General features: G+C 39.8%; 1 protein-coding gene across 1 annotated transcript in view; it reads left to right on the top strand.

Annotated features, from left to right (window-relative positions):
* Positions 1-4522, top strand: part of RPH3A (rabphilin 3A) — a 161341-nt gene extending 156819 nt beyond the window's left edge. The window contains exon 20 of the mRNA XM_018560946.1: positions 4135-4522. Within this exon, the coding sequence (XP_018416448.1) occupies positions 4135-4265 (131 nt within the window). The 3' untranslated portion in view covers positions 4266-4522. The remainder of the gene's footprint in view (positions 1-4134) is intronic.
* Positions 4523-15657: the final 11135 nt, after the last annotated feature.

Raw genomic sequence — 15657 nt, 5'->3', positions numbered from 1 at the left:
GCAGGGTGCTGTACATACCTTCCTGAAAAACATCACTGCACCCTGGTGCAAGCAGTGGGTTGGCTCATGGGAGGAGGTATGCAAATATAATGTCTTAATGTGTGGGTGGAAATTAGTTCATGGGCAGACTGTATATGCAGATCACTGTACACGTGCTTATATGCGTGTATGTGGTGCTGAGCATCCATGATGGAAATAAATTAACTCTAATGAATGAAAGGGACAGATCAGGGACAGAAGGGCAGGGGAGGAATATGCTAGATGATGCCCAATATCCAGTGGCAGACCTAAGGAACAAAGGGCCCTGGTGCAAGCCGCTGGGACACAGAGCAGCACCTAGCGGGGAGGAAAGAAAGAATGGATGCGCTGCTGTATCGGTAGCAAAATGGCACTTTCGGCATTTAGCCAAAAGTGCAATTTTCGTCCGATAAGTTTTGACGGCCTATATATCGGTGCGTCCCTAATATTTACAGCAATGCAGAATGGCACAGGCTATAGAGGAATTCACATCCCGGCAATACTTTATATAAGAATAGCATTTCTGTATAAAGTACTGCTGAGATTTGCAGTCCTCTATAGAGGGTGCCATTCTTCATTGCTTCAACACCTGATCCCTGGAACGACCAACAAGCGCAGACTCCCATCTCTCAGGCTGTCAGAATATGCATACAAAGCGTGTCGGTAACTATTTAAACCGGCACACTGTGTGCAGCTTCTGAGAAGATACGCTATTCGCGTAGTGGGGAAGCCGGCTGCGCATTTTGCATTGCTCGCGCTACGCTAATAGCGTATCTTCTCAGAAGCTGCACACAGCGCGCCGGTTTAAATAGTTACCGACACGCTCTGTATGCATATTCTGACAGCGTGAGAGGCGGGATGCTGCGCTTGTCGGTGGATTGGATGAGGTGATTATTAAAAAAAAAAGTTTTATTTTATGTTCCTGGGACATTTAAATAAAAAATGTTTTTTAAAAATGGTCCGGGAACATAAAATAATAAAACCTTTTAAAATGTCCAGGGATTTTATTTAAAAAATGTCACCTTACCTTAGCCTGGTGGTCAGTGGGACTCCCTGGGCCCTGGTTGTGGGGGTCTGTTGTGGCCGCAGGTGCTCCATCCCTCTGCCGCCTGGAGTGTCAGCCGACACTCCCGGCGCAGAGACTGGGCGACCGCTGGATACCGATTCGGTGCAATCCGGCGGCCGGCAACTGTGCTGGGCACCCCCAGGCTGAAGCCCCAGTGCGGCCGCACCAGCTGTAGTTCCGCTACTGCCAATATCCTTCAAACTGGAAATTAGGCAGGCTCTATTTGACTTGCTGCAGCTTCTAATCCACATTGTAAAAAGCTTGCAGTGTTCAGTGAAATCAGAGTAAGTATTTTCAGTACAGGAGAAGAGCCTGTGCAACTGTGCAATACTGAAGGGAAGGCTGGCATTCAGCTTTCAGAAACTTTAAAAATAATTCTGGAAATTTGTGACGTTCCATACCTATAGGTATATACAGTATATTGTTAGTAAAGCCATTCATTCCTTTAAAATGTATGGCCCTAATTGTAATATGGTGTGTGCCTCTGGTCCATTGTTATAATTAATTTTGGGTTACTGAACCTTCCCCCACTCTTGAGGAATCGTACGTATGCCTTTCTTTGGTAGTAGTGTTCATAGAGCATTATTATATACAGATTGTTTGACTGTGATGTCAGATTTCCCCAGCAGGTAGTATGCTGGGCTTGGTGAAAAGGGGATATGGGTAACAAAGATATTGTTTGTATTGTTCATAGAAGGTTCAGAAGCTCTGGAATATATTATATTTGGCTTGAAAACATTGCATGTTTTCATAATTGTTTCTAAACCTTTTCAGTTATACATGAAACACAATCTACCTTTCATTTATTCTCATTTATTATGATTTATATGACAGGTTAATCATTGCCTTGGTATTGCATGAATGCCACTTGATTGCCCTGCATCAGCGTATACAATCAAACAGAAAAGCTAGCTGATAACCTTATAGTTATGTTAATCAGAGCCTAATTCCCATATAACAATTGCACATAACAAGTGTGTCATCAAAATATGAGCTCTGTTTCATCATGATTAATACTATTGAAAAAAATATATTGAATATATGGAAATAGTCAAAAATTCATGCTGATAATCTGTTTATTTTCACTTGTATAACTGAGACAAAAAATGGCCACCTACATAGTTACATAGTTACATAGTATTTGAGGTTGAATAAAGACATTAGTCCATCAAGTCCAACCTATTAGGATCTCATTCTAGGAGTACCCGTACCTCTAAAAAGGAAGGGAGACAACAAGTATTCAAAAAATCAAGCACTCAATATATCCCAAACAGTTCAAATCCCAATTTTTTACGCCACTTAGCTCCCAGGCAATTTGTTCTCCAAGCCCTGTGTGAGCAAGCTCAAAATGAGTGATGCACTAGTTTATAATACACCTGCTCAATGAGAGACACCTGAGCTCAATTAACCCCTCCCCCTAACAAGAGCACTGCAACCTGGGGGAAAAAAAAGGGAACAGTTTAAAAAAACTGACAGAAAAGGAAAAAGAGTTTTTAAATACTAAAAAAGGGTCTAAAAAGGAAGGGAGACAACAAGTATTCAAAAAATCAAGCACTCAATATATCCCAAACAGTTCAAATCCAAATTTTTTACGCCACTTAGCTCCCAGGCAATTTTGTTCTCCAAGCCCTGTGTGAGCAACCTACTAAAGTAAAGGACCACCATTGAGTCTTGGGAGGTAGGAAGGGCTAGGCCAAGCTCAGTCTTCCTCACTTTTCTAGAAGATGTGGTTTTATGGGGGCTTGTGCCCCTATTGTGAGGATTTCCAACCCCATTCCTGTGCTGTCTGGCAACCAGAAAATAGACAAGGGGTGGGGAAAAACCTTATTGGGGATACAGACAGCGATAAAATGTAGACAGATTTTCTAAAGCACTATTGCTCCCAAACTGTGGCCCTTTAGTACTTACTGTGTGGCCCAGTATTCGGCAGTGTTACTGGGAGCATTATTTATTGCAGGTTCTATTATAGCACCGTCAGGCAGCGCTTTAAATACTGTACAAAAATAGATAGATGACATTGCTGAGCCTGATGAAGGGGACACTGCGTGGCCCCGAAAGCGCTAGTTTTGGTGACATGACGTTCCAATAAATGACCTTTTTGGACTTCGATATTGTTGGTGTGCTAGTGACATCTATCTATTTTTGTACTGAGTGGCGGCGCCATCCGCGGTCACTGCGACCACCTCCCCCCTTATCCAATTTTGTTTTTTTTCTGGTAAGTGCGATAAGGTATCTTTTTCGTTAGATACTGTACATTCACGTCACTCCCTGTCCTCAAGGAGCTTACAATTAGCGATGTGCATGGGCTTGGTGTGAACTGAGTTTGCCCGAGTGTGTGTAGAACTGTCAGTGAAATGCCCCACAGCTATATGTAACAAGCTGAAACTGATTGAGCCAGAAGGGGGGTTTGGCACAGGCATAAGTAAACTCACTAGTTGTCATCTTACATGCACACATACTAGGGCCAAGTTAGACAAGAGCCAATCAACCTACTGGGGGGCCTAGTAGGAAACCAACACAGATACAGGGAAAACATGCAAAGTCCATGCAGATAGTGCCCTAGTCTGGATTCAAACCAAGGACCCTAGTTATGCAAGCCAGAAGTGCTAACCACCAAACCACTGTGCTGCCCCATTAATTGGCAATGGTAGAGAACATGATAATCTAATGTAACATGTGCCCTGTCTCTACCTGTCTCTTGCAGCATATCTCCAGTCTTCAACCGAACCTGTAGCATGTCCTAAATCTTTGACGATCTCCTGTTGTATGTTAACAGTTTTGGCTAACGTGTGGCTTTAACTCCAGGCTATCACTAGACATCAAAGCCTATTATAATGGCTTAAAACATGCAAAAAGTGTGCTTATACCACGTGTCCTGTTCATAGGAAAATCCATCCAAACCCATTGCTAGGAATTAGCCCTTTGTTTTAATACAACTCGTGTATAAATTCTCCTCTCCAGTTTTTGATTTTGTTGGGTGGTAAGCTTTCACACATTGCTATTATCTGACAGTTTTATATCAAGTTTTTATGCCTGGATTCTCCCTGCAGGTGGCTGTCAGTTGGGCATCACTGCCAAAGGAGAGCGCTTGAAACACTGGTATGAGTGCCTGAAGAACAAAGATAAGAAGATTGAGCGCTGGCATGTTCTACAGAATGAAAACCATGTATCAAGTGATTAAATGACAGCTGCCGTGTCCCTCAACTGTTCACGCTCTGTACCAACTCACTGTAAACTTTTTATGTCTTGTCTTCCAAAGCATTCATACTTTTAGCTTTTAGAGATAGAGAAATAATAGTTGCTCCTAGTATATTCTTTATTAGATATAAATACTGCTTTTTTGTTTGCCCTCAGAACAAATGCTGTTCGATTAATTTTAATGATACATACATGTGTTTGTTCTTCAGCCTTCCCTTTTATGCTTACCAAACATGTTCATTGGCACTCACTTAGAAAATGGGGGTAAAGGAATTTCCTTTGCTTCTGTTTTTATATGTGAGTGCCTTTGCTCTACAGCTAACTGTGAAAAACTTGTGCAGCCTATCATATTACATTCACTATCTAAGCACTGCTAGGGCAATGACAGTTTACAGTGCAATGCAACAGGTTGTTATAGACAGCATCACACTGTTAACAGTTACCTGTAGAGCACTTTGAAAATGTCCACCATAGTTAAAACAAACATACACATATATTGCCACCACTAATCAACAAGCAGATATAATATATATGTAAACTGGACTTTTTTTTTTTTTAAACCTTTACTATGGCACAAAGTTTTTGCACATTTGTTCATGGTAAATGCACTTCTTGTCTTGCTGTATGGAAAAACTGTTACTGTATATCTGACAGGTATGGGTTTCCACCATATATTTTAATGCTACAAATTACCTATTCCAGAGCACAAAACAACACTTTCTATTTTTTCTATGGTTAATCACTGCCTGTTTAAATAAAACCATATGGTATAAACATACAAACATGGTGGAATTGACATTTTGCAGTACACCTTGATGATCAACTATTTCAAAAGCAGAAAATCTAAATGCAATGATACGTTTTCATGTTACTGACGTGTAGACCCAGTGATACATCCAATTAAAGGAAACCCTACATTGAAAAAAAAAATGGATCTGTGAATAAGGCCCATTATTGTAGAACCACAGTGGGTTGCTCCTGCCTTGCCACCAGTGTGTTATGCTCCTATTACTTCTCCAGCAGCCATTCCATCATAAAACAATGGTATTGCCATTAGTAGCAGTGCTTTCACGTTGATGGCATTTGTTCTCCATAAGGATGTAAACTGGTGTCAGGAACACCTTTATAACTTTTCTGGAATAATAGAAATGCCTTTTTTTTTATAAGGGACTTTGTTTCCTAGTGGCAATGTCTTAATTAACAAAATAACCTAAATTTGCCTTAATATAAATTTGAGAATAAAAAAAACATAGCGTTTTTATAAATAATTTGGGCCTATTGTCACCTATGTGACTGCAAACCATCTGAAATGGGTTTGTGGATCTCCAGTGGACAATGGACCAGTGGCTGGGAAAAACTGATCTGTACTATAGAAAGAGACATGCCCTTCTGTTCTTTATAGGAATAATGTGGGTAAAACCATAACACCTGAACATCTGGTCTGTTTTTAGAATAGTGCGAAAACTCTTTGTGTTGTTAATGTAATGTAAGTTATTCAAGATTCCTGAATTCAAAGCCAACCTACAGTATACTCAGATGTTAACTAAAAGGTACACTATAATTTCTGCTAGGATGATAGATAAAGTATACTCAAATAGCTGAAATATCTTTGAAGTAGGAAATGGTACTCCAGGTCTTCTTTAAATTTTGCCCAAGTACTTACAGTCATCATATTTTTAAACAGCTGACCTCAGCTCTCTTAGCCTAGCTTCCCTGAACTTCATTGTCCAGTACTTTTAAACATCCTCATTCATTGTAAATGGTTTAATCAGCATTTGAAATAGCTTCAAAGCCTTTTGACTTCAATATCACTTTACCATGATCTCTGCTAAAGAGCAAAATCAGCCTGTTCTGAACTTCTACTTCAGCAGAGATCCTACGACCAAATGCATAGGCTTTGTCATGTGATGTTTTAGAGGAAGCCTGGATTAGCATTTTCTGCAGGAAATGTTAGTATTTTAGCTCTTCCGTTACTTTTTATTTATAGAACACAGCAATTTATCATTTCAGTATAAGTCGATTTTAATTTAGCTATGATGCCCATTTATGTTTAGGTATTCCTTAACAATGACATAGTATAGCCTAATTAAAGCCTCAGTGAAAATGACTGAAAGACACTTATCCGGCAGTTAATTGATAAGTGATGCGTGTCTTACCATTGGTTTGTGTGTTCAAAATGTTTCAACTCCCTTAAAATATCCAATATTCAAAAGGTAAAATTTGATGTATTTAGCATTTCACTACATGCTAAACGTCACTCAGTAATTTGCACAGAGCCTTTATTAGGATGTGTGTACCCAAAATCCTATATTTTATGTTTGGGACCTGTCTTCATCAGATATAATATTTGTATTTTTATATGGACATTTTAGGTTCCAAGAACAGTCTGTGATAGAATAAAAAAAAATCTGGATCATTTCTAAAGGGACACAATAATAGCACATGTAAAAATAATATAGAATTATTAGATTTAAAAATTAACCAACAACTATATTAGACTGTAGTAATTTTAGTCTAGAGAGTAAATCTTAAAATGATTGACCTGTAGTAGCAGTATTTTTGGACCAATATTTTTACAATTTATCATAGATTGCTTTCTATAAGTGAACAGTTCTAATCATTCCAAGATAAAGTTAAAGGGTTAGTCTACCTAATACTGAGATGTAATTGTTTTTATGGTAGATTCTGGCTAGAGGATGTCAATCTACGGTATAACTGAAATATCAGCTGGGTGGACTGCCCCTTTAATTTGTAACTAAGTAAAATATTTATTGTATTCCTAGTGATTGGTGCAACACAACCCAAGATTTAATTTTACTCAAATATATGGCATTTTACTGTTATATAGTGTTTGGTAACACAGAGATAAATTATTTAATGTGTATTTACAATAGTAAGTAGGTTTATAGTGATGAGGTGAGAGAAACACATGGTAAAACCCTTTGCTGATGATGTATATACTGAGACACATTTAGGGCAGCAATGCTATTTCCTACCATGTGATTGACTAATGCAGGTGTCATACCATTGTTCCACTGTAATGTACAAGTATACTAGATATTCATTGCCAGGCTTCCTTTCATTTAGACATTATATATATATATATATATATATATATATAATCATTAGACAATGTATGAAAGTGAAGTAACACATTGATTAAGTCATAATTTGTCTGAGAATGGCATATCTGTTACTATGAAATTCTCAGAAATTACAAGTATAACTCTCTATTTTCTTTTCTTTACTCATTTGAAATAATTGAAAAGCCTTAATCAGTAAGTCCTGTCTATCAGCAGGTTACTAGGCTGATGTCACAGCAAAGTATAATTGCATTATGTTTATATTTAATTATTAGAGAGTGCCTAAGTGTGGCTATCAGGGGTGAGGACAAGTGTTTCTTGGCTCTAAAGTCTAAAAGCTACCCACAGATGAACCTTTGTGGTCACCAGATCATTGGTGTTCTTTAAGAGTAGCATTTGCCACACATTTTTATTGTGCCAAACCATTATCCTGCCAACATCAAAATTATTAACAAATATAGCCGTTTTGAGAAATTTCCAATAGTGGTGACCTAAAACCATCACAATAGACTAGTGATAGGAGATAATAACATAAGAATTTCAGGATTGTTGTCCATTAAAATGTCAGTCCCCCAATACTGATATTTCAGTTATGCAAAGACTAAATATCTCAAGAGCTCCAGCAGCAATAATTCCAAAAGCTCCCAATTTTGTCGCCTCTGCATAGAGTCTTACCATTCCCATTCACTGTCATGTAAAGGCATGGGGTATATCAATAAAGCATTGAATGTGACATTTACCAAGCATTCACTGCAGGTGAATTAATCACAGTAAGTTAAAACACATTACCCAGAGGTTTTACCTGCAGTGAACGTTTGGTGAATGTCACATTCCTTGCTTTATGAATATACCATATCGAGTAGGGCTACTTTACAGTGGTCATGGCAGGTGGAGAGAACTTTAGATGTGGTCATCTGTTTTCAATGTCCTTGACATACATAAGAAGTGGGCATTTGACTTGTAAACATCTACTGAAACGTTCATTTTGGATGACTTAAATACAGCATTTGGACCATTTATGAAATGGGCATTTCACTTCATGCTGTTTTTACTTTGAAGCTATCTATATGATGCTTCTGGTTCTCTCTTCTGCATGGAGATTTAACACTTTACATTTTTCTTAACTTTGTACTTGAAGTCTAGCTATCTGCTTTCCTAACTAAGACTGGGACTATCTGCTTGCAAGTAGTTGCAGAAGCACAATGCTAGGTATAACTTTAGTCTTTCAGTATTGCCAACTTGTGCATGCCTCCATCTTCTTCTGTAGAAATGTGTCTATATACAAGCAGAACATTTACGTTGTATTGCCAGAGGAAGGTATCTTCCTCAACACATTTTACAGGGTATGAGAGCATTTAGCAATATAATTGTTAGCATTCTCATATTCTAATCTGTTCAGAGTGGTCCTCTTTGTACTGTTTAGACGTTTAATACACAGGTTATCTGAAAGGAACGCCTGTCTGTTTTACTCGGGGACTTTTCTATCTTTTTTATCAACAGAGGTAGATTTCAACAAAGCCTGTAATGTGGTATGTGAAGGTGCACAAGCAGAAATTTTATGGGATCTTTATTTTCATGCCAGGGCCTTGCTGGAGCTGCGCGGGGGAAATTATGATGTGTGCCATACTTTGTTTGTCACATTCAGCTTTACATGTATAGACCTAGAGAAAAGCTTAGAAACAAAATATCTGAGTTGCCATATTTGCTTAGTGAATGTCTGGAATCCCAATGCAGTGTGTTCAGAGACTAAATGTAGTTATTGCCATCATACCTAATGACAAAATAAAATCATGCAGTAGCAGAAAGCTTGTGCGGTGGGAATTACAGCAGTAAAACAAATGCTCGCCATGGGGACTATTTATATAACCGTATCATTTTTCCCATGGCGTAAATATGAAACCTGATTGGTCATAAAAGGCTAGTTCTCCACTTTTCCACACTGTTTTTACAGTTAATTTGCATTTCTTTTGGATTCTTCAGGAGAAGAGTAAAGCTCTTTTTGCTTACAGATACAATATTTCACAATATTTCCAAATGACCAACTGCAAGCAGCAAATGGAGCTCTACGCAAGGCTTAGATAACATTTCAAGTGCCAGAGAGCATCTGCTAACCAGAGAACTGAATGCATCAGAGGAGGGACATATCAAAGTAATCGGCCACTCAATCTGCCTGAAAGCATAAAGACACTGCTATGCTTTCTCATTAGAAAGCAGAGCTTAATTAGGATCAAAACATCAGTTTATGTACTTAAAAGATACTTTAAATAGAATTGAACTACAGCATTATAGTTTCCTTTTAATGTGAATACAGAGCTATTGGATTTGCCATTACTGGCTTTTTAAAGGTTGAGTCTAGTGGATTGTCCTCTTGATCCTGACTTTATTTCCACGTGAATTACTGACCTGGAACAAGCATGCAGACTGGAAAGTATAAAAGAACTAATCTGAACTCCTGTTCTATGTGCTTGTTTAGGACTCATAGGTTAGTGAAGATGGGATCAGAATGGCCATCCTGGTGTATGCACCTTTAAAAACTAGGTCACAAATGTCAGCTCCCATATTCCAGTACTCACATCTTTAGGTGACTGAATGGGTTGTCTGCCTAAGTGATTGAAAAGAGTTTTGTTTTTTTCTTGAGAACTTCCTTAAATAAAATGTATATTACGTTGTGCATAATGGTCTTCACATTTCTTGCATGCTGGTATGGAGTTGTGATAAACCTTTACCTGACTGCAGCTCATACATCTATATAGTACTGACACATATGTCCTAGCTAAACACTTTGAGGCCTATTTATAAAAAAAATTGCAGAGCCATTTGCCTTGCCAATCTCTGTTAATGTTCATTCTGTGTGATTGGAGGAAAAAACGAATATTCTTAGTATATTTTCTTTTCAGGTCGAATGTAATATTTGGAAAATATTATTATTATTATAGCCAGTAGAGGGAGTTGAGTAGCATAGGAAATATTTATGTCATATGTGCCTCAGCTCCATCTAGTGACCATAATGCAGTATTTTCCTGATTTTACATTCAAAAGAAAGTATACTACGAACATTATTTTTTGCACAGGACAAATGTAAACATAGATTCGGAGGCTCTGCAAACTTGTTTGAAAATAGACCCCTTTGTCTGTAGTGCAGTTTATCACTGACATAGTTTAAAAATTAACTGAAGACAACTCACTATTGGGTTCAAATAATATCAGTGCTGCATTATGCAGTTTCTGTACTTTATGAAATGTGGAAACCACACTACGTTTAGCATACTTTTCATGTAAATGTTGCCATGTTAATAAAACAAACAAACAAAAAAAAGCTTAAATTTGCATACAGTTTTCATTTAAACAAGGAGATATCTTGATCATAAAATGTCTTTGCTGCACTTACTACTATATCAAGTTGCATGTTGTCCTAACTTGCAGTTTTGATGCTTTCTAATGTGAACGCGCACTTCACATGTAATAAAAGTGAGGTTTAGGCTTCTGTACACCATAATATAACAAGACTTTTGTGCTATCTTTTTGCTCCTTGGTTTGTGTTTGGATGTCATTTGTGTTTTGGAAGTCTTTAGAAAGCTAATATCAGCTCTAGCTGTGACATCACCAAGATGTCTGGATAATAGCATTGTAATTAAACTTTTCCTGTCAAAGAAAACACTGTAAAAATAAAGTCATCCGTTCATTAAATAGATCGCCAAAGATCAGAAAGAACTGCATAAATAATACTGTAATCCGAGAACTCACTGTTACAGTAAAGCTGGTAGGGAAAAGGTTAAAATTTTAACAACCTTGTTTTTTTCCAGACAATCAGCGTTTCAAAGTAACTGTTTCCTGGTTACAAGACTTCTCTTTCCAGACAAGCTGTGCTTAGAACGATTAGCCATATTCACTTTGTGTGTTTATCCTTTTTTATTCTTCAAATGCGCCATTGTCAGACACGTAAGCCAAGCAGAATTAGCTTTCCTTTGTAAATAACGCATGCAGATATGGACTGAAATGGCGCAGAGACTTGTATGCTGATGTTTGCATTTAAAATAGCATGATGTAACTATAAAAGAAACATTGTCAGACTTAAAGCTGATGTTACCCACAATCTAGATTAAAGACGTCTTCCTCTGCATGCTACTAGCACACATTGATCTCCTTATGTGATGTGTCTAATAAAGAAAACAATCAAGTTAAACTGGTCTTGTGTTTATTTAACACTTTGTTATGGGGTTTGTGGCACCTAGACACTAAAGAAAGCTATAGACAACCCTGTTACTGGGGCTAAGGGGGCAAATTGTTGAAGGTGTAGGCGTCATTCACACGACTAACAGCCGGCCCGTACAGATCCGCTCTGCGTGCATGGCCATATTGGGCCACTCCCGGGAAGGACAGGTGCTGCGTGTGATTTCAAGCAGCCTGTTCTTCTCTGTGGGAGTAAGTACAGGCCCCTAAAGGTACAGGTACTGGTACCTGTGCATACCTTCAGCAGCTTCTTAAACCTTCCTGTTACAGCTTAATGTTTGGCTATTTTGGCAGGCAAATCCCCTTCCATGCAGAATTATATTGGCTCATTGTTATATTGGGCAGCCTCACTAGTCAATAGATCTGCAGGAGTTAAGAAAAGGAAAACAACGGTAAACAATATGTTACAGAACCTTGCCTGTCAGAATGGCTTGAGATTTGACCCTGGCAGGTGAGTTTGGGAGTTTGCTGCAGGTATTTGTAGGTACCCTACATTATATCTCCAGCAATTTGCCCCCTTCCCCTGGGTCAGACCACCCAAAGCTGGTTTTTGAGTTTTGCCAGAGTCTGGAAAGCTTGAACCACCTAACAGTTTCTTCCATCTCTTTAGAGCTCCAACAGTAGCACCTCTCTACTTGTTGGATCACTAGTATATTAAAATGGGAAATGTGAAGGAATAACAGGAAACACCCACAACAACATGAAATCAAGAAGATCTTAAAGTAATCATGTACTGTGAAAGCATGAATGCTGCAATGTGTTACCTGTGCCTCTGATTATGTTAGTTCCCTGGATGTCATAATGGTCCAGTGGCTTTAATCATTTCTATGTACCCATATTTGCAGATCAGCAGCTATGGCTTCACTATGATTTTACTGATATTTTTTTAGGGTTGTTGACTTCAAAAGTATTAAAATATAACTTAAGGCAAATTTTTTTTTAGATTTGGATAGAGTGCTGAGGGTATAGAACCTCTGTCATGTTTTTAGCACTGTCTGTGTCCCAGTTACTCTCTGTAATGGTCCTAAACACCAGGAATGAAGGTGAGGGTAAATCCAAAACTTTGAATTGTTACAAGAACAGAAATAAAAGGCTTCCATTTGGGACACCTGTTCCCATAACAACTGTCTAGGAAATGTTCCTTATATTGGCAAGATAACACTTCCAGCACTCAGCTCATTGCAGTACAGAAAGTGAAGGGAAATCTTCCTACTGAGACACAAATGGAAAACAAATGACAGTTTTAACCCTAGCCTAATCTTTTCGAGTAATTAAAGGCCCCCAAAGCTGTATTTTCTGACCTCGCTGCTTTAGGCACATGGGAATCTTAATGACCTTGTTTTAAGTCTCCTTTACTTTTGTTACATTCGTATTGAAAAACCTACAACAGGAATTACCTGCAGAACTATTATTGGACTTTGTAACGATGCAAAACACCTGACTCAGAAGTCTTTGATGGAAGCCATTGTTCCCTTAGTAATAGACTGCATTCCAGTACCTGTGTAGTGACTTTCAGTGAGACTAACCAGGCTTGTCTTCTCTTGCAGCTAGAATGCATCCTATAAATTATGGAATGCCAGCTACCACCAAAGTCTTGTGATACAGGGGCACTTCTTCTTTAACAATATCATGGTTCTCCTTTCAAAGCACTCTTTATTTCACTTATGCGTTCCATAAGACATCATAATTACCTTTTTCAGCCACTTTAATTACCTGAAGTCTGTGCCGCAAGTGAGTTATGTAACATCAGACTTGTGACTAGTGTTTTTTTTTTTGATAAAATATTTTATTGTTTTACATATTAAGGCACAACAGTGCACGCTATTTGTGTCCAATGAGGACACCAGGCATAGCAATGCATACAATAATACATCTCTCAATTCTGGGGTGCTGATGAAACCAAGTGCGGCCAAGCGAGTTGAAATGATGGCAGTAGTCTTACCAGGAAGACGCCTCCTCCGGGTCAGGCGACCTTTAGATGTTGTCCAGCCAGGCAGCAGCCGCCGCCGGGGTATCAAAGAAGCGGGTGGTGGCGCCATCACTCACCCGCAGGCGACTGGGGTATAGGAGGCCATATTGTAACCCTTTCCCCCGGAGCCTCTTACGGACATCTGTATAGGATCTGCGCAGTTGCTGTATTTCAGCTGAGTAGTCAGGATACAGTGAGATACGGGCATTTTCATATAGTAACTCAGGGTGGCTTCTAGCTGCAGCCAGAACCCGGTCCCTATCCCTGTAGTTTAGCAGGCGGATAAGGAACGGTCGGGCCGGCGCCCCCGGTTTTGGCGGCATGGGCGGAACTCGATGGGCCCTCTCAACCACAAAGGTCGGTGGTAAGTCATGGAGGTCCAGGAGCTTAGCCAGGAAGGTTTCAGCGAATTCGGCCGGTGTTTTTCCCTCCGCACGTTCCGGAAGGCCCAGCACGCGGATATTATTGCGGCGTAGCCGGTTTTCCGTATCTACTGCCTTGTCTTGTAGGCCCTGGAGCTGCCGTTGTAGCCGTTGTACCTCGTTCGAGTCCGCCCGCGTTGTTTCCTCCACCTGCGAAATCCGGGCCTCCGCCTCTCCCATGCGCGTTTGGAATTTATCCAGATCATGGCGCAAAAAGCTTACATCAGCTGAGAGGGAATCGATTTTGTTTGTGAGCGCCTCTTTACAGGAGGTGATTGCCGCCAAGATGTCAGAGCTAGTAGGTGAGGGAGACAGATCCTCCGAGCCGCCGGTCTGTGTGCTCACCGACATCTTGCTGCACTCAGCCAACACAGCCAAGATGGTCGCCTCCGAGACTCCACGAGGCCTGCCTCCCTTATTGCGTTTCATGTAGCCCAGTTCTGAGGAGGCGATCTCTATCAGGAGGTGTTCCGGTTCGCCTGAACCCAGGTAGGTCTCAGAAAATCAGTACCAGGATAGTATCAGGATGGTATATGGAGCGGAGCTGTTCTGGCACACGTCTGCTCGGGATCACATGCTGGCCACGCCCCCCCAGACTTGTGACTAGTGTTTGCTTTGTATGCAGATGGGTGAGAGGGAAAGGCAAATTTGTGGGCTTACAAGAAGGATAACATTCAGGGTGGGAGACTGCAATAAACTGCAAAAGCGTTTACACCTTCTTTATGCAATTCAACTATATAGCACAACAATAGTGGGTGGATGAAAAGAATATCTGATTCTTTTAACAGAAAAAAAAAACGGATAATCAAGTTTCTGAACACTTAGAAATACTTTATTTCGGCTAGAATGTTTATTTATTTAAAGTAGACTGATATTTAAAGTAATGCAACAGTCCAAAAATGTTGCTCAAGGATACAATGTTGAATTAAACCTAACGGTTTGCTGCCCTATATTGCCACTCGAGCCCCCTGAAGTTCCTATGCAAACTCACTGTTCTCAGTGAAGACGGTTTACTTTACTAGTCCCTACTGAAGTTTGTGTGATACATATTCTGAGTAAGTGGCGAGTAGCCATGAAATACTTAATGTGGCGTTTAACCCTAACTACGACAAATACATGAGATTTTTACCATGGATGCCAGAGTTCTGTAATTATCTATTCCACTTAATCGCCTGTTCCAACAGGCACCTCTGCAACTTTTTGGGAACTTTCTTCCACAACTCTTTTCCTATGCAAATTGCAACTCTCTAGTGGTCAATTTTTGCACTACCATACCTCTAAGCCATCTGCATTGTAATGCATATGCCTAGCAATAGTCTTCATTCTGGGATGCAGGAAGGGTTATTCTACTCTCTTCAGAAGTCAGGATTAGTGATGTGTTCACCCAAACCCACTCAAACCCCTCAGCCCAGCCTAATAAGTTGTGACAGGTGAATTCCCTGTTCCACGGCAGGGAATGCCCCACCACAACTGTTTGGGCAAGGAGTGGGGGGGCCGGTCACAGTTTTGAGTGGGCATGGGTGTACTCAGGTGGACTGGGTTTTCACCAAGCCCCAGCTCATCACTAGTCAGGATGCATCAGGGGGTTACTCCAGTGCTCTGGTGAAGGTTGTCATATTAAAGATATAATCTGCCACCTGGTGTGTGTGCTGTCCTCCTGCATCCTTAGTT

This window comes from Nanorana parkeri, unplaced genomic scaffold (genome assembly GCF_000935625.1).
Source record: "Nanorana parkeri isolate BGI_ZX_2015 unplaced genomic scaffold, ASM93562v1 scaffold490, whole genome shotgun sequence".
Classification (NCBI taxonomy): domain Eukaryota; kingdom Metazoa; phylum Chordata; class Amphibia; order Anura; family Dicroglossidae; genus Nanorana; species Nanorana parkeri.
This window is presented reverse-complemented; position numbering and strand designations above follow the sequence as displayed.